Source organism: Oryctolagus cuniculus, chromosome 4 (genome assembly GCF_051225735.1).
Source record: "Oryctolagus cuniculus isolate XC-2025 breed Fujian yellow rabbit chromosome 4, ASM5122573v1, whole genome shotgun sequence".
Lineage (NCBI taxonomy): Eukaryota > Metazoa > Chordata > Mammalia > Lagomorpha > Leporidae > Oryctolagus > Oryctolagus cuniculus.
The window spans coordinates 15999751-16019615 of NC_142870.1; the positions used below are offsets into that span (position 1 = coordinate 15999751).

At 37.9% G+C, this 19865-nt stretch overlaps 1 protein-coding gene across 10 annotated transcripts in view; it reads left to right on the plus strand.

Moving 5' to 3' along the window:
* The window catches only part of GRIK1 (glutamate ionotropic receptor kainate type subunit 1), a 431814-nt gene extending 413586 nt beyond the window's left edge, over positions 1–18228 (plus strand). For 4 of the 10 annotated variants that reach the window (XM_089330593.1, XM_070071886.2, XM_002716785.6 and 1 more), the window contains 2 exons: positions 17291–17377; positions 17777–18228. In XM_089330593.1, coding sequence (XP_089186719.1) covers positions 17291–17377; positions 17777–17932 — 243 coding nt within the window. In that variant the 3' untranslated portion in view covers positions 17933–18228. Of the gene's footprint in view, positions 1–522; positions 3654–17290; positions 17378–17776 lie in introns of those variants that run through there. The other 6 variants (XM_051819209.3, XM_089330594.1, XM_008267175.5 and 3 more) reach the window with 2 other exon arrangements.
* Positions 18229–19865: the final 1637 nt, after the last annotated feature.

A 19865-nucleotide genomic window follows, 5' to 3' on the forward strand; every position in this document is an offset into this window, starting at 1 on the left:
AATAATACAGCCTATTCCATGCTAGGTTGTCACATCTTGAAATCCTTAATAATTTTTAACAAAGGGTCTCATTTTTTTCATTTTGCATTGGGCCCTGCAAATTCTGTAGTTGATTCTGACTAATAATCTGATACTAGATGCACTTGCTTTAAGTGGAAGACTTCCTGACGCACCTAAAATCTGTAGGTGATTTATTATAACATGATTTCATCTGAAAATCTTGCCGAGAAGTAAGAAGCAATCATGAGAACAATGAGCACCTTTTTCCTAGATCTTGTTTTAGAAAACTGTCTTTAATTAAAAGGAAGAATGGGCTGATTTGCTTCGGTTTAACTTTGTATTTGCTCTTGAGGTATCTTGTTTTATGCAACTAATTCGAAAAATAAAAGCTTGTGTATATTATGCTTTAATGTGCTTTCCATAATTACCAGCTTCATTTGATTTAAATTTTCATTTAAACATTTATTCTTGCTTCTGATTTATTCATTTTCCTATATTTTTCTCATTTCTTTTGCATGCAAGGCTTTTTGTTTCTTTTATGGACTGCAATGTAAGCAAACCCATCCAACCAACTCCACCTCTGGAACCACTTTATCTACGGATTTAGAATGTGGCAAATTAATTCGAGAGGAGAGAGGGATTCGGACACAGTCCTCAGTTCATACTGTGTAATCAGTTAAAAAAAAAAAAGGTTTGCCCATTAGAAATTGTTAACTGATAATTACTGTTGTTGATATTCTCTGTCTCTACTAAGCACAGATGACCACAACTCCCTATCCCTCCAGGATAGCAAAACTCATATTCTCTAGACTTTGAATTCAAGGCACTAGCAATTGATATACACTGTATGTAGAAGTAGGGGCATCCTCAAGGTACTCCTACATATGTGTATTTACAGAAATCTGCTCTGTCCTAAAGAGTCATCTTAGGTCCATCTTCATGCATTAAAAATGAGCAACTCCGTCCTCATGAAAAAGGAGATTCAGAGTTCCAACCGTGCAAAGCATGAAAACAAAATGCTAAAGTCTGTGGACTTTCATCTTTGTGAATTTCTCCCCTTCCTCTTTCCTTCTCCTTTTCTCACATTTCTGAAGATCCACTCATTTTCAAAGTACCCAAAGCCCTTATCTTTTCAGTAAGTACATACCTAACTCCATAACAATGTTAATTTTTAATTCAAATTGATTCCACTATTTAAAATGTATTATTTACACAAAGACTCAAAGGTGTCTTAGATTTTAAAGATTCAAAAATCATGATCCAGAGAAAGAGAAACTAAACCTGAAACTTCTAGTTTCAATTCAGAAGGGCATTAGCTAAATTCAGCCTTTACTCTGGGACACACAGCACCATTAACAATGATTCCTGGGCAGAAATGCACTGATGTCCAGCTCTCAGACAATAGTTCCTTGTAGAGCTAAACAATCTTCTGTAGATTCTAAGATTCTAGATTCTAAGGAACAGTGATTTTTTTTTAAGCGATGTGTTATTTCCCTGAAGATCCAAACAAAGGTCTAAGCTATGAACTAATTCATAGCATCTCCTGTTTACTTCACACTTGGCCTCACTCTTTGCACTGATGAACGTCTTTCCTTCCCACTGTCCCAGGGTAGAGTGATTGTTCTTGGAGCAATCTTTTCTGCACATTGCCACGTTCACCCTTGTTTCTCTGGACCCATCACCATTATTAATTCATTCCAAGTGTGTTGGAGAGAAGGGCAAGGAAGAGAAAATAGAGGAAAGAATTTCCATACGTATTAGTTACAGACCTCTGTGGATTTATTTCCCACCTGCATTCAAAGTGCTGTAAATAATCCCCACACTAACTCAACTTGGTGACACAGAAAGCCCATTGCATGCTTAATTTGTTGCGACAGAGAATGTCTGCTACTCCTTCGGGGCTTGTTTCCCCTTCACATGAGTAGGGGCATTGAAGATGTCTTTGATCTTCCCTCAATATGGGATCAGCTGGTTTTGTTTCCTTAATGAAATTACCTTAGGATATGCAGATGGTCCCCTAAAACACATTCCTCAGGAGCAGAGACATGATGTCTGTGAGATTTGGGGGCATTGCTTTCTCTTTGCTTAGCTTTAAATGATCTCCAGTTTTTTCATCTTAAGTCTCTCCAGCCCACCCTGTATTTCTCCAGTAACACATGTTCAAGAAAGTCGACTATTGTCCTGGTTCCTTCTTAGCCTTTTTATGTACTTTTATGAAGATATCTACAAATTGCACTAATAGTTATTTACTGTTATTGAAGTAGAAAAACTTAGTGTTTGTCCCAGGTTAGAACTCCTGCTTTCATAACCAATAGAATCAGTTGTTGAAATAATTACATTATTACATTCATCTTAGTTTCATATTTCATTGATTCAATATAGAAAAACTATGAACTACATCATTTTATTAGTCTCAGGACAATTTAATGTCCCAAAATACTACCAAAATGTTAAAAGTATTCCAGGGCGATTGATGATGTATAGACAATCAGCGTTAACAGTGACTAACAAAAATTGCCTTTCTACAGATATCATCTTTTAAAAGTATAATTAGAAGATTCAGAGAAAAAAATTACCCCTTGCAAAAATTAATATTTGTACACAACTTTTGACTGTATATCACTTGATTTTATAATTACATACTATTTTATGTCTGTCAAAAGGTTTTTATGCATGTAATTATATTTGATGCTTTCAACAATTTAATTGAAGTTCACTACGAGAGAAATAGATATCAGTAAGATAGAATCACAGACTTCAGACTCTGAGGAGAATTTTCTAAGTCAGCCAAACTTAAATTCTAAGTTGTAGTAAGAACATTACTGAATTCCTCAGAGTTTGGTTTTCTCAGCATGTAGTACTAGAACATCATTTCTAGCATATAAAATTGTTTTTGAAGGAGTATTTTTTTAAATGGGTTCCACTGGCAAACATTTTTCAAATAAGATTTTCGTAGTTTAATAACTGATAGATCATCACAATAAACATTCCTTACTGCATGATATCTCCATGCATTTATTGCACTAAGGATTTCCAAAAAGACAGAATATAATTCAGCATTTTCCAAGCCTATTAGGTCACAAACCCTTTTTTCCTAAAGCATCTTGATACTCCCAGGTTCTGCAGGACATCTTCACGAGAACACTGGTATGATCATAAATATCTCATCTTGGGATAATGTATAAAACAGTTAGCACTGTGCCTGGCACATAATAGCTATTCAATAAATGATATTTACTATTTGGAGTAAAATTTTAATTTCTCTGATCTTCAATTTTTCATTTAAATTATGTGATACTATTGACTTTACACATTTTCAATGAGACGTAAATGAAATAACATTATGACATTAAAAATGAAATCATTTATTAAAGTACTACTAATAAATATTGGTTCCTTCTAGAGAAAATAGTGTTGCTCTCTGGTTATGTGGGCAGTAAGTAGAATTTATCAAGTATCTGAAAACAGAACTTGGTTTAGAAAAAAAGCTTACTAATGTAGAAATTCAAACTCTGTAAGATCAAGTTCCTTTGCACAAGCAATAAAAATCAATGTCAAGATCACTGTGCTGAAGAGAAGGACTCAAATTTGCAATATATTATGATCTATACTGGAGGTTCTGTATCTCATCTCTAGAAATTCTGACTTAATTAGTTGGGCTAAGACAATAGCAGAGTTGTTTTTGGTTTGTTGTTGTTCACATGTCCAGTTCATTCCAATGTACAGGAAGATCTGAGAATCCATAACCTGAAGCATAAACTTATGCTTATAATTGGAGCTCAACAAATCATTGCTCTTTATAAATTTATTAAGTCTAAAGGTAGAACCATTAATTCCAAGTAATTTACATAACACACATGTAACATTCAATAATCAATGGACTTTTTCCTTGGAAAATTCAAGAAGAGACTGCATAGCCTTGAGAGAGAAATTTCATGAACCGATAATCTGCATGTTTAGTTGTGAAATATAGGATTTGCCCTACTCAAAATTATCAAGTGTATACTTATTGCTCGCTCGTTCTCGCTCTCTCTCTCTCTGCCCCTTTCTCCCTTGAGTAACCTCAGTTAGTTTCAGGTACCCATGTTCTTTATACTCTCCTTTTTGTTCTTTTATTCTACCACTGAAAAAGCCCATTCTTGCTATCATGTAAATGATTAATAAAATGACAATGACCTCTCGCCCTCTCACCCAGAAGTCATCGTATTGCACAAGAAATTTAGGAAAAAAAAGTCTTGAACATGAAAGAATTTCAAATTCTGTGTCTGCATCATTACTTCCCAGACATTGGTGTAAATCAGAATCACCTGAGGAAACTAAACTACAGTTCACTGATTCTACTTCCTGACCCACTTTCTCAGTCGCTACAGTCTAGTAATCTTCATTTTCAGTAGACACAGAAAATTAATGCTTACAACATAGCAATTTTCACAAAAATTAGAATGAATATAAGTTTTATCTAAAACTAGGTAATGTACCTGAGCCTTTCTAAAATTACCTTCACCACAATGGTGTTTTTTTAAAAAACAGTTTTTCTCACATGAAAATTTTCTCAACAGTCCTAAATACAATTGCTTTACTTAAAAATAGTTGGAAAACATGAATTTTTACTTAAACTAGTTTGAATGTGCAGTTTTACTTCAAATCAGCTGGTAAGCCTGAATTCTTATTAAACAGCAGGTCATCTGTGGATCACACTTTGTAAAATATTGTTTAAGGTTAGCAAGAGAATAAAGAAGTATTAAAAGACTGAACAATGAATTACATGTTGTATAATTTATTTCCTAATAAATCTGTCTTTAATATGATAGAGGAAGACATAAAGCTGTATATTTCTACTTTATTTCAAATTATAACTGTACATTAATTACCTTAGAGTTTCTCTACAAATTGGAATTACCTAAGGACTGAATGGTGGCTGGGAATGCTGTTAGGAAAATAAGCTTAGTCATATGATTATAAACCTACCACAGGAAAATCACTCCCAAAAACCTCACTGCAATTAACTGGCATTGTGTTATATTTTATATGAGCCGCGTATGGTAAAATAGTACCACAATAATCTCAATTAGTTTTCAAGCACATGAGCCTTCTACTACAAGGTATGTTCCTAGGAAGCAATTTAAAAGTAGCCTGTACAGCCTTTAAAAGCAAAAGGAAAGCAAAGCACTTGTATTATTGTACTATTTTCTGCACATCTAACTGTGCCAAATGGCATTATTAATTAACTCTTACAGGAAATGAAAAATTTCTGCTTGGTGCTGCAGTTTTAACTCGCCTTTAGGAACCATCTCATTATGCGCCTCACAGTTATGGAATTTTATGTCCAGATGCATAAGCATATTAAAATTATATTTGCTTTCAAAATTCTCCCCACAGAGATTGGTATCACAGAGAATGCGATTCTTGCTCGAATTTTTAAATGATTTCTGTTTGCAAACATGAGGGCATTCTTGGGACAGAAAGTTAACATCAAAAATGCATTGTGTGGTTTTGCACCATGGAGAATCTGAACTTTGTTGCTGTAGACACAAATACAGCTAATGAACCAAATTACACAACTTGTGTTCATGTCATAATGTGAATAGACACAAAAGTAGTGAGACCTGAAAGATGAAATGAAGTAACAAAACTCCTTACTAGCAATTAAAAAAATTAACGACCAGAATTGTCTTTCTGTTCAGTTTTCAACTATATGGAGAATACTCAGACATAAAAGATTCAAATATTTAGATTTGTCAGCTTCACAAAAGAAGGCTACCCTAATCAGTCTGTACCAACCTTAAAAACTAAGAAACTACTGTTTGAAGATAATTTGCTCAAATTTGGTATATTTTCAGATAATTGAGGTGTATGAAGCTCCCCTTTTTCTGTGATCTGATCAACTTATTTAGTAAGTGACATGCAGAAGTCTCTTTAATCAAGTTATTTTTATAATTGTGCAAAGAGTATTTCCTTTACCTGGAAGTCCAAACATTCATTAATTATCAGAGATGCCAGGAAGCAACTTAAATCCATTTGGAATTCACTTTTATAAACATTATCCTTCCTGTACAAGTTGATACTGTCTTACAAAGCACACAGACTCTAAAAGATGTGTGTACCACCAGACAGGTGACATAGGAATTAGAAGCCAAGAATTTAAGTCTTCATACTGTTGCTAAATGGCAAAGGCAGATTGAAAAATCTCATTTTCTTCATTGGTGGAATCAGGAGGGTACATTTGAAGTTCTCTTTCAATCACGATATTTTTAAAAATCTAGTAGAAATAGAAAGGAAATAAAAATACAAAAGCAATGAAAATAAAAACTTTTGTTGATCGATCTTTTCTATGGTCATGTATCTCTGTCAAACAGATTAAATTCTTATTCCAATAAATAGAATTACTTTGCCCTGACAACAATTTAAGGTAGAACAACCTGCTCTTGACACAGAGAAAATGGCACAACAGCCATTATAGCCTCCAGGAGCAAGAGGGTGCCCTTCCAATGAGTTAGAAACAAATCATTGCAAACACCTTGAAAGTTACAAAAGTGGAGTAGTTTTTTGACTTTGCTGAAGTTAAAAAAAAGTGGTGTTTTTTGACTTTGTTGAGAGGATGATCCTACAGATTAGATTTTTTTAAAAAGTGTGTACCTAGGAAGCTAGCCAAAGCTGTCCAACTGGTTATATATTCACAATTCAGGAAAGGCAGAGATAAATGGGGCTGGAGCAGAAAACAAAACTCCATTCTGTAAATGGAACTGAAGCAATTCTGCTTAACATAGACAGGAGAAACAAAGGGAAAGAACAACATGCACTTATTTTCCACTATTTTTTTTTAACCCTGTCTTTCTCCCTATCATCAGGCATTGCATTTTTCTACAAACCACCTCCAGGCTAAAAGTGAGTTAACACTCAACTTTTGAATTATATGTCATCTTTGCCAATTTTTCAGACAGATAGAAATCTTGAAAACCATGGTTTCAATGGTAAGATCCAGATGTTGTATTGAGTTGGTTAGTTGTTTAATTCAAAAAATTTATCTATAATTAGCAATAGCCATAACCCAGATTGTTAAACTTGGGCAAATACAGATTATTTATTTTCTTACCTTCTTTTCCGACCCCAGACCAAATTTTTTAATTACTATTAAAAAAGACAACTGGGGGCAAGTCATAAATGATTACATGTTACCTGAGTCCTTAAAAGAAGGCTAATTACCATCCCTGAGTCCATTCCAAAGAAAGATAAAGGAAAATAGATGTCCTTGCTCCACAGAATGTAGCCCAGGAGGTATCAAGACTTGGAGAGAAGTCTTACACCCAAGTGTCTACTGAATGACAAAATAAAAGTATCTAAGTAGTAGCCTGGGAAAACTTCACAGGATCTTCCTGAATCCCAGAGAATGCCAGGAAAAACACAGAAATCCAAATCCACAGCTTTTCCCACCTAAAAGCCTTGTGGAAGGGCTGAGAGAATCAATAATCTGGAATACTAGAGGTTGGAGGCAAAAAACAGTATATGGACTTCACATGGCAATGGTGGGACCTTGGGCATCTCAAGGGACACAGCAGAGACAAAGACCAGGGTCTATGATCTGGTAGGATCTCATATCCCAGTGGAAGCCAAAGATAGATAGTAGCCATGGACCAGTACTCCTGGTGATATCGGAATTTGGCCCCCTAAAATACACAGAATGTGGCCCCTTAAAGTTCCCCAAAAGTCCCATCTGCAGTGCCAAATATGATACAGGAATTTGGGGTGCCATATGATATCACCATATGCTTATTAATAAATTCCTAATATTAATAAGCCCATGTGGGTTCTTGCCTAATATTTAGAGAAGAATTCTGAATACCAGCATAAATGACCGAGGCAGCATGGTTCATTTTTAAGCTTTTATTCAGTGCGAAAGATGCATAGGAGAGTGAGAGCTTTATCTACGAAAGAGAGGTAGATCTAGGTTCATACTGAGTACCAGGAACCAGCCACGTGGAGGAGCATCTAGGCCAGCAAGCATGGGGCAAGGTGGCCTGAAGGCCACGCACCCTGGAAGCACAATGCTGCAGCCAGCCCCGTACTGGCAAGAGGCCAGGGAAAGGAAAAAGTGTGGACACACCGTGTCCCAGGCTTTTAATCCACTTTCAAAGGGGAGTGGTCAATTAACCTGATTGTCCGGTGAACACTCAGTGTGACCAGGTAAGGGCATGAGGTCACACAGGGGCGTGGTGAAGGCATGGTCTTCCAGCTCACAAACCTCATAAATTTTAACCTGTATGCCTGCCTACTTCACTGGGACCTCTGGAACCTTTCCTCATCCTATATTGCCCTTAGAAAGAAAAGAACAAGTAAGGTAGAGGAGAGAACAATGTTAAAGTAGCCATTAGCCAGCCAAAAGACAATATTTTAAACCAAAATTGAATATTCTTGAGTTTACAAGATCTACAAGCAGAGGAGGGGACATCTGAGTTGAGTTCAGTTATTTAGAGAAGAAGCACGACTTCCCCCAAGGACTCTCTATATTAGTTGTCCCTAGTGTACCAAGTACACTACATGCCTTATGGACAACTAAAACTCTACATCAGGCTTAATTTACCTGGAGGTAAGGAACATTCCCTTTAGGACAAGGGGCAGACTACGAATTTATGGGAAGCTATTTTTATGGCCCTGCTTACCCTCTGAGCTGCTAAATTGGAGTAGGTCCTTGTCATAATAAAGACAAGGGAAGACAATCCTTACAGAATAATCTCAGGGCTTCAGTGCAGGACATCAGAGATAAATAAGAGGACCAGGGACAAAGTCACACTGGCCCCTGACAGTAACTCCAGAAAATACAAAAGCACTATGGGAGTTTTGAATTGAAATTCATATTCCTGCCATTTGTTAGCCAAGAAATTTGCTTTCCTCTGGCTCAACTGACAGTTATCCTCATTGCAGAAATATCTGACCTACTTGGGCAGACCACTTTGCGTCCCCCTCTTCAAACCCATCTGCCATATTTGTGTTTGTTCTGGAGCACGGAGGAGTTTCAGCTGCCCTGCAGTGAGATTGAGAAGCTCTGAGAGACTCAATAGACAGTCTTGGCCTGGCCTGAGGACAGGCCCTGATGACATTTCTCTTCAGGAGTCACTGCCTTCTCTGAGAGATTAAGACAGAACGGCGATAGGATTTCTCTGTGTTCTCTGCCTTCCTTCCTCCATCTATCAGGCTGTTTTATCCCAAGGAATGTGACTCTAACAGGACCTAAATGACAGATGAGAGGGCAATTCTTGGGTGCTCACAGCATTTGGATAAAGCTGTGGTTCTCACATGGTTGGACTTTCCTCCTTGGTAGAAGACACACATCAATTCTATCTTCACTCTATAATGAACCCTGTAGTCTGTGTTCTCAAAGGTCTATATTTGATATTTAATGTCAAACTTGCAGAATTCAAAGCACCAGCTTTTTCCTTCTTTCAAATACCTGGCTATATAATTAATAGCTTCAAAGACTGAGATGTCTTCTGTAGATCCACAAAAGGCTATTTAAGAGTTCAAAGCTTCAAATTTGATTCTTCTTTTTTCTTCCTATAGCATCCCAACCTTGAGGGCAATGCATATAAAGCCCTCACTGCAACTTTACAAGTGGGGCAAAGGTTGGAATTTAGAATTGGAAGAGAACATATGGATCAATATCAAAATGTTTAGGTGTCTCAATGTGAGTCCCATTTTTCAAAGCTTTCCATGAAATTATCCCTAATGTTAGAAGAGAATGAGACTACAGTCCCCTCCCCCTTGAGATTTTGGGTTGGACACCACTGGACAGCTACCCCATGTGAATAATTTCTTTTAAGAATTCTTGGAAAAATGAAAATCAAAATCAACATGGACGATGCATGCCATTCCATAATACATTTATCTTAATAGGCAAACAGGTTTCTAAAAGAAATCTCTAAATAAAAGTGAATCAGAAAGGGAATCTTTGTATATCCCATATCATCAAGCAATATTGTGGCCCCCATAGGTAATTTTTTATGGTTTGAAGAATTCAAATAAGGGAACAAGGAATTCTAGCATATGCATTCATGCAAATAGAAAAACTTAAATCTAGCATCTGAGAAGGTGAAACTGTTGACACTAGATCCCAGGGATGGGAAAAAAAATGAAATAGGGAGAAGAGATGACACTAAAGTGGTGAAAATATGACATTAAAAGAGCTAGAAAAATGAGCCAGACGACTCTACAGGTTACAGCCAAAGGAAGGGAAGATAAAAGCTTTCATGTAGGCTTACCTATTGGGTTTAAAGCCTTGGAGGTACAGGGAAATGAGGTGATCCAGTAGGGGCTGTGAATCAGAGGTTGGGATATGAGTGCATGAACACCCTGGGAAGTTTTATCTCAGTGTTTAGATTTCCTCCATCCCAAGGTTCTTGGCAGAGACACCAGTGATGAATTTCAGCTCCCCTATTAGTGCCCAGATACAAATCAAAATAAATACTATTCTGGAAGTTAATAAAATGTATATTCATACTCAATGTGTATGATCCAGTTCTTAAAAATTCCAAGGATAGGGGCATGACAGATGGCCTATGGATACTGTATAAACCCAGAAAAACCAGAGCAAATGATGCCCAATCCTAGTTCTAGAATGCAAGAACTTTACACAAAAATAGTGCACATATAAATATTCCAAGAATCTTCCTCAAGGGACCTTCCCATAATTGGTGTGGAATGATTGAAACCTGAGCTGAACTTCAGATCATCAATTATACCATGAAGAAGCAAATTCTGGGTGCAGTTAAGTGACACCAAAGTCTCATATGAATAAAATTTTTCTTCCATTATTCCTTAATGTTTCCTGACTGTAGGCCCAAAACATGTAGATTTATTCCCACATTACATTTTGAAGCTAAAAAATGTTGAAGATATTAGTGTTTAGTTAAAAAAAATCTTTGAGACACTGATTCCATGGAATTATGGCAATAATTTAACCAAACCAAGAAAATAATAATAATAGTAGTAATAATCCCATTATTTCTCATAAATCTATTCCCTTGATATTCTATATTTTACTGAAAATGGTCTTCCAAAGGCTTCAAATCATAGCTTACTTTCAAATTATAAGTGGTCTTACATGAAATAACGGATCTTACATCTATAAAATGATGACAGTATTGCATGCATTCATCTCTTTCATAAGTAATATGAAAATTTATTAGACAATGTCACAGAGTGCTTCAAATGTCTTTGAACAGGAGTCTGGCAAATTAAAGGAGAAACCTACACAAAATGTAAGTTTCATATTAGATTATTGGCTAGGACAGAACTTCTTGAAAGCAGTAAGGAAATTTCTTAAAGGTACCTGTACCCAAAGCAGTTCTTCAAAATGTTCACCTAAATGCACCAGTGAATGGAATAACTGAATGCAGTCATGAGAAATTTACAGTAAGATATCAATTTGGCATTCACAATCTGATGCCAAGTTTGCAAGCAGTAAGAAACCCAACCTCAGAAATATTAATTCTTTAGCGACTGAAAAATCAGGTCAAATTGTAGCAGAATTTTCCCTTCAACTTTTTAAAAAATTTTGTATTAATATAAAGTGAACAGATATTATATATTTCATAGATACAATTCTAAACAGATAACCTCTCTCCCTCCCCTGTAACTTTTTTTTAAGTTCTCTTCTCCTGGACCATTAACTTCTGAGACTACATATTTAGGTACAAAATAGAAAGAACATTATTGGACCTTCCACCACTTCTAGGGTAACAGTTGCAACAAGAAGATAAGGAGAGAAGATATCATTTATATTCAGGCTCAAGCTAATAACAAGAAATCACATATCTGGGGTTAATCCAAAGGAGGTGCAGTCAACAGTTAGAAAGAGAAGCCAAAGGGGAGGGTGAAAGAAAGCAAAAGGAGGCAGAAGGTAAGGAAAAGGAACCCATGAGGGACACAGCACGTGCCTGGAAGAAGCCAAAGGAAATGACTTTCTGCAAAACCCAGGCGAACAAGAAAATTTCTCTTCCTGGAGGGGGAGGGGTGCAGTTCTAGTGGAAGTTCCAGGTGCAGTCTCTGCAGCTCGCTTCCATTTCTTAATTTCCATTCCTGTAACAGAAAAGTCTCTCACACAGACTCACACACATGTTCACACACACACACACACACACACACACACACACCCCACTTTTGGCTGTGTCAGGAGCAGTATAAATGATACTATTATACATTATTCCTGTAAATCCGTATGTTTGTGAATTTCCCATCACACATCATCGCAGGGATTCTTTAAAACAGGTTCATAAACAGAGATGTTATTTTTTAAATGACAATAGGATCAAAGTTAGCTTTTATTTCCTTCTCATGTTTGAGCACCTATCCTTCATAAGCATCACACAAGCTGTCATAATGCCTGCTATTCATTAAACTTCGAAATGTGTTATGGATTGGCCAAAACAAGTAATAGCAGGTGTTGAAATTTTATGATTTTAACTGAAACACTGGTATAAACAACACAGAAATTGTTAAGTAGAGCAAATTCATGAAATAAAATCAGTGAGTGCTGGGCCTCACTGCAGCTCACTTGGCTAATCCTCCGCCTGCAGCGCCGGCACCCGGGTTCTAGTCTCGGTTGGGGCACCGGATTCTGTCCCTGTTGCTCCTCTTCCAGGCCAGCTCTCTGCTGTGGCCCGGGAGTGCAGTGGAGGATGGCCCAAGTGCTTGGGCCATGCACCTGCATGGGAGACCAGGAGAAGCACCTGGCTCCTGGTTTCGGATCAGCGTGGTGCACTTAGAGGGTGAACCAACAGAAAGGAAGACCTTTCTCTCTGTATCTCTCTCTCTCTCTCACTGTCTAACTCTGCCTGTCAAAAAAAGAAAAAAAAAGAAAAATCAGTGAATGCCACAAAGTTAAATATTTTCACTGTGATGTATAAAATTTTATTTTGAATAAAAAGCATAATTATACTTTGCCAAGTATTGAGCTGCATATTTTATATATATCAGCTCATCGAATTCTCATAATCACTCTAGGAAAAGGGTTCTACAACTTGCCCATTTTATATTTTAGGAAATTGAGTCAAAGAGAAAATAGGGACTCTGGATAAGTAGAGAAAGCCACCGCTTGCAGTGCTGGCATTCCATATGGGTGTTGGTTTGAGTCCCAGTTGCTCCAGTTCTGATCCAGTTCCCTGCTAATAATCCTGGGAAAGCAGCAGAAGATGGCCCAAGCCTTTGGGCCCCTGTACCCATGTGGGAGACCTGGATGAAGCTCCTGGCTCCTGGTTTTGGCTTGGCCCAGCCACAGCCATGGCAGTCATTTGGGGAGTGAACCAGCAGAAGGAAGACCTCTCTCTCTCTCTTTCTCTCCCTCACTCTCTCTCTCTCTCTATGCCTCTACCCTCCTTCTCTATAACTCTGACTTTCAAATAAATAAATAAATCTTAAAGAAAAAAAAAAAGATAAGACCTCACCCAGTCCAACACAGATAATAAGGAACACAATAGAACTTTTAACTACAGCACTCTGATGCCAGGGGCCAATTCCAAGGAATAATTAGTGGCCACAATTAGATCCATTAAAATATGAGCTCTGCCCACTAGAGATAAGTAGCAGGACCTAGAATCCAGGCTAGCCAAGGAATTTCCAGTCCCTGAAACCCCAGACAGTGTTACTGGTAGCATTCCTTTGCTTCTGCCGCCTGTTGAAGGAAGGAGTTAGATGAATGTACTTAGGGATGACAGATTTCAACTCTGATGTTTAAAAATAGGCCAGCGCCGCGGCTCACTAGGCTAATTCTCCACCTTGTGGCGCCAGCACACCAGGTTCTAGTCCCGGTCAGGGCGCCGGATTCTGTCCCGGTTGCCCCTCTTCCAGGCCAGCTCTCTGCTGTGGCCAGGGAGTGCAGTGGAGGATGGCTCAAGTACTTGGGCCCTGCACCCCATGGGAGACCAGGAAAAGCACCTGGCTCCTGCCATCGGATCAGCGCGGTGCACCAGCCACAGCTGCCATTGAAGGGTGAACCAATGGCAAAGGAAGACCTTTCTCTCTGTCTTTCTCTCTCACTGTCCACTCTGCCTGTCAAATAATAATAATAATAATAATAATAATGATCTTATGGCTTTATGAAAATAAAGGAGTTCATAAAAGCCCAAGCCCAGAAAAAGAAGCTTGAGAAACTACTTAATTTTGATTCTGATTTACAAAGTCAAACTTTATACATGTGCATGAATACTGAGATTATAAAAGAAAAATTAGTTAATGAATATGAGCCCCTCCCATGCCACTCTGGACTGAGAGATGACCTTCATACTTTCATTTCCTGTGGATATGAGAATGTGTGGTTTATTTGGACTCATGGCCAAGGGACCTTAAAGGTCATCTTTCTTTGTGACTACAGCAAAACTTGAAAAAACAGAAAGGTCAGCCCCAATATCTTGCCATTTTCTTTTTGACAGTTGGAGACAAAATGAGACTCAAAAAGAAATCATTGTGACCAAAGACAGAGAAATCAGACCACCAAAAATAACGTGGTTGTATTCACCCTCACACAAGCAGCAAGAAATAAATATTTGGGGTAATCTAAAGAATCTGATGTTTGTAGTAACAGAGAAGTCTAAACTTTGGGGGAAGGATTTCTTTTTTAAAGAAAAATTGTAAACATTTTAGCCGTATTAATATGATAGGATCTATGACTGTCTCTCTACCAAAAATCGGAAAAGGAGGTTTCAATGCGTCTTTTCCTCATTGTATCTTTTATGGAAGCCACACCTGAAGATTGATTTTAGCTGTTTCAGTGTAAAATGAAATGAGAGGTCTAAAATGAAATACTTGGGAGCTCAAATGAAACAGAAAGATTGGAACATCTCAACTTATATTTTTATGGGAAAACAATTCACAAAGCTATCTATTGTGATAAAAAATAAGAATCAAGATGTAGCTAGACAATTTCCAGGGAAAGCAATTGGTTTTTGGCAGTCCAAATGGACTGAGTTCAAATAGAGAGTTTCCTGGGGCCAGTGCTGTGGTGTAGCAGGTAAAGCCACCACCTGCGATGTCAGCATCTCATACAGATGCTGGTTCTTGTCCTGGCTGCTCCACTGATGATCTAGCTCCTTGCTAATGGTCTGGGAGAAGCAGTGGAGGATGCTGAACTGTTTGAGCCCCTGGCACTCACATGGAAGACTGGATGAAGCTCCTGGCTTCTGGCTTCTGGCTTCAGCCTGGCCGGTGCTGGCTGTTGCAGTCATCTGGGTAGTGAACTAGCAGATGGAAGATATCTGTGTGTGTGTGTGTGTGTGTGTGTGTGTCTGCCTCTCTCTCTGTAATTAATAAATAAATCTCTAAAAATTGTAACAAATAATTAAATAAAGGATTTTCCTCTTAAGTTATTTAATATCTCTAATAGTGAATTTCTCCATCTATATGAAGAGTATAACTCCTTTATAAACTTACAAATAAGGTTTATATATCAAGTGTTTGTAAATCTCCTGATATTCCCTTTCCTTCATTGCCTCCTTCCATTTTATTGATCTTCCTAAAACCAGAAATGCCTTGTGCTAACAAACCTTCTTCCACTGAAAGAAATTTCTCAGCAGAGTTCCCAAAGTCCTAATACAGCATTATCTATCAGAATGACAGTATAAAATGACCATTGGATCTTATTTGCAACATATATAAACCTTACATGGAAAATATTTTTAAAAAATTATGATTCATTTGCGGTATACTTGCTGCAACATTTTTTGATGTGTAATTCATAAGAAAACACTTTCGAATTTTTTCTTTGTGTGGCATGACATCTCTAAATTTACTGAAGCCACAGCTTACCACTTGAAATAAAATTAACATGTAAGGTCTGGATTTTCATTGTTTTCGTAGCATAGACAAGTGGAAATGAAATTAAATCATGTTGAAAGAGCAAAAAATTTCATACAAGTGGCATACAAACAACTTGTTTTTTCTCTGGTAGCCAAAAAGTTGATATCCAGAACCTAAATTTCTACATCTGATTTTCAATTCAGTAGAAAATTTTTAAAATTACTACTTATCTAAACTAGTATCAAGTCCTTTTTGAAACAAAGTGAATGTAAACTTTCATTTTTTTTTTTAATCTGGGAGGTGGGGGTGGTGGAAGGAGGACGTGGAGAGATCATCCAAGTGCTGGTTCACTCCCCAAATGCCTGCAATGGCTGGGGCTGGGCTGGCACTGGAATCACAAGCTAGGAACATAATCTAGGTTTCCAATGTGGGTGGTAGGAACCCAATTACCTGAACCATCACTGCTGCCTCCCACTGGTCTGCATTAGCGGGAGACTTGAGTCAATAGCTAGAGCTGGGACTTGAACACAAACACTCTGATATGAGATACAGACATCTTAACTGCTTGGCCAATGTCCACTCCTTAAATTGTAAATTTTCCAAAATACATGCTGCACAGGGATATGCAAGAATCACACTAGACAGTGAGTACTTTGCAAACACAGGACGCCAATTTCTTCTTTTAAGGCATTCCCAACCTTAGAGAAATCAACTAATTTCATTTTGTCATTTGACTTTTAGCCATATCCATTTTGTGAGCTAAAGGGACAGAAGCGATATTTGCACTCCCATAAGCTTTACTAAAGGTCTCGAGTTTTTGGAAGATTTTTTTGATGGTAGGAATAACACTTGAGAGCTACCCACTTAACAAATTTTAATCCTATAACAATATACTGCTATTAACTCTAGGTACGATGTTGTACAGCTTATGTCTAGAATTCATTCATCCTGCATAACTGAAACTTTTATACCCAGTGAATAGCAACTGTACCCATTGTCCCCTCCTTCTAACCTCTAGTGAGACACAGCTCACTCTCTGCTCCTGTGAGTTTGACTATGTTAAATACTTCATATAAATAGAATCATGAGCTCTTTGTAGTTTTGTACTTGGATTTCTCACTAAAAGATGGGTTAATAGTAACCTCATTAAATAACTGCTTTATAGAACCCCATATAAGATTGAATCTATCACTCAAAGATCTAAAAGAAATTACAGCAAATTATGTTTTATTTGGTCATTTATATACTGTGCATGTGAACAGACATAGTGTAACTGTAGTGGATATGCATATATATATACTCATATATATCATCTGCATATGCATAGCATTTTATAATCATAATGCCATTTTCTTTTGTTATATTGCATCAACTTTGCTGTGTAGTTCACTACCACATTATTTTTCATTTCAACCACAGCTGCATCATTGCTGCTGCCAGAATCTCTGTTTTTTTTTTGGAGAAAATATACAATTTAAAATTGTTTTTTTTCTTTTTTTTTTATCAGAAAGGAAAGTCATCAAGAATTAGATTTTATTTTAGGAACAAAGTAAGGTTTCATGGGAGAAAAAAACAAAGCCTTGGTGTAGAGAAGGTTTGTTCATTTTCTATAGCATTACTGAAGTGTCCGTATGCCTTGATAAACCTATCAATGTTTGGATCATCTCAATGGGGGCAATGACTTAATTTAACTCTATTTTGGTGTCTCAGCAAAGGTAAGTTTTCTATTTTGAGAGTCTTGGTTTTTTGTTTTCTTTTTTTTCTAACTGGGTCGTTTTATACTGTGCATTTGTGAATGAAATCCCACCGCTTGCCCAAGTAGAAAAAGTGGGTGGCCAGTGGGTGGAGGAGGAAGTGATGGGAGCCAATTGGTTATGGCAGAATTTCCCTGAGACCATCGTGTTGTGTTCCTAAGACCCCAGCAGTGACAGGTCAATGGCAGGAGGGACACAGGCTCGGTTAAGCTGATGCTGTCTTATTTCATGTCCTCTAGTGTCTCTCTTTCAATGCCATCATGGAAGAACTTGGAATCTCACTCAAAAATCAGAAAAAATTAAAGAAAAAGTCAAGAACTAAGGGGAAATCTTCCTTCACAAGTATCCTTACTTGTCATCAGAGACGAACTCAGAGAAAAGAGACAGTGGCATGAACTGAGAAAATATTGTTGAAAATTTAGGGGAAGAAAGTGGATGTGCTCACCAAATATTTTTGGAGAGAAGATTTCTTTGAGTGTATGATGTGTTTCCATATATCTATATCCATAATCTGATTATGTATACAGATATAAGAAATACGAAATTTTAAAAGTTCACATAGATACTACGTGGGAGGTGACATCAGTTCTTTTTGAAATGAATTTGTATGCTCACTTATTTTGCATTTTCTCTTTTGCCTCAATAAATTGTTGTGTGTGCTTTCTAAATAATAATAAACAACAGGGTTTTTTTTTCCAGAAAAAGTTTGAGTCTTGATTTGTTCCTCTGTACTTGTTGCCAGTGACTCTCTTCAGTGGTTGAGTTTGTTACTTCGAAGGATATTCTTAACTGTTATACAAACACCATCACTGGGGGCCAAGTTAAAAATTATCTTTAGTTTATACTAAGTACCTGGTTATCATCACAGAGGAATACATCACTGTTCTAAAACCAAATTTTCTAAGTGGTTTAAACAGTACCTGGAACATTGAGTATACCATAAAAAGGATATTAACAAGTAAAAATAAGTTCCAAAATTCAGTATCTGCTGCATTCTTGGCACCACATTCTCCACAGGTGAAGAGGTATGGTCACTGACCTCCCATTGTTTATTACGAAATGAAGAAGAAATTCAGGCCATTACTCAAAGAAGAATCAGAAATTCCTCAGTGGAAGTCAGTAGCTGGGGCAGCATGCAGAAGCATTTAACTGGGGGGGAGGGGGAGGACTCTGCAAGATGACACAGACATAGTCAAGAAAGGAGGTACGTAAGATGGGGCAGACAAGTGTTCCAATCTAAGAAAGCAGCGTATTGGGGGCCATTGAAATGAGAGAAGACAGTCACAATATTTGAAGGAAAATGAATTTGATGCAGCTAAATTTAAAGTGCAGAGGAGCAATGAGCATGACAGGTAGCAATCCCCAGGGCTGAGGCAGAGAGAATTGAAGGAAAGACTGGAAAGAGAGAGAGTGGCTCATCAGAAGGCTCTTTCAGGGGCCAGCACTGTGGTACAGCAGGTTAAGCTTCCGCCTGCAACACCAGCATCCCATAATGGAGTGTTGGTTATAATCCTGGCCATACTGTGCTTATGATCAGGTGCCCAGCTAATGCACCTGGGAAGACAACAGATGACGATCCTAGTATTTGTGTCCTAACACTCATGTGGCACTAAGCTCATGACTTTGGCTTGGTCCAGCCCCAGCCATTGTGGCCATTTGTGGAGTGAACCAGCCAAGGAAAGCTCGCTCTCTCTCTCTCTCTCTCTCTCTGTCACCTTGGCGTTCAATGAACTAAATCAAACTTAAAAAAAAAAAAAAAAGACAAAAAATATTGCCTCGGAAAACACTGGAAGATGGCCCAAGTACTTGAGCCCCTATACCCATGTGGGAGACCCAGAATAAGCTCTGGGCTCCTGGCTTTGGATCCGCCCAGCTCTGCCTGTTGTGGCTATTTGGGGAAGGAACAAGCAGATGGAAGATATCTGTGTGTGTGTGTGTGTGTGTGTCTTCCTTTTTCTCTGTAACTCTGCCCTTCAAATAAATAAAATAAATATATTTTTTAAAAAACTAATGCATTATGTTGTTTACATTAAAACTAGTAGATAGAAATATAATGGGCCGGCACCGCGGCTCAATAGGCTAATCCTCCACCTAGTGGTGCCAGCACACGGTGTTCTAGTCCCAGTCGGGGCGCTGGATTCTTTCCCGGTTGCCCCTCTTCCAGGCCAGCTCTCTGCTGTGGCCTGGGAAGGCAATGGAGGATGGCCCAAGTGCTTGGGCCCTGCACCCCATGGGAGACCAGCAGAAGCACCTGGCTCTTGCCTTCAGATCAGCGCACTGGCCGTGGCGGCCATTGGAGGGTGACCCAATGGCAAAAGGAAGACCTTT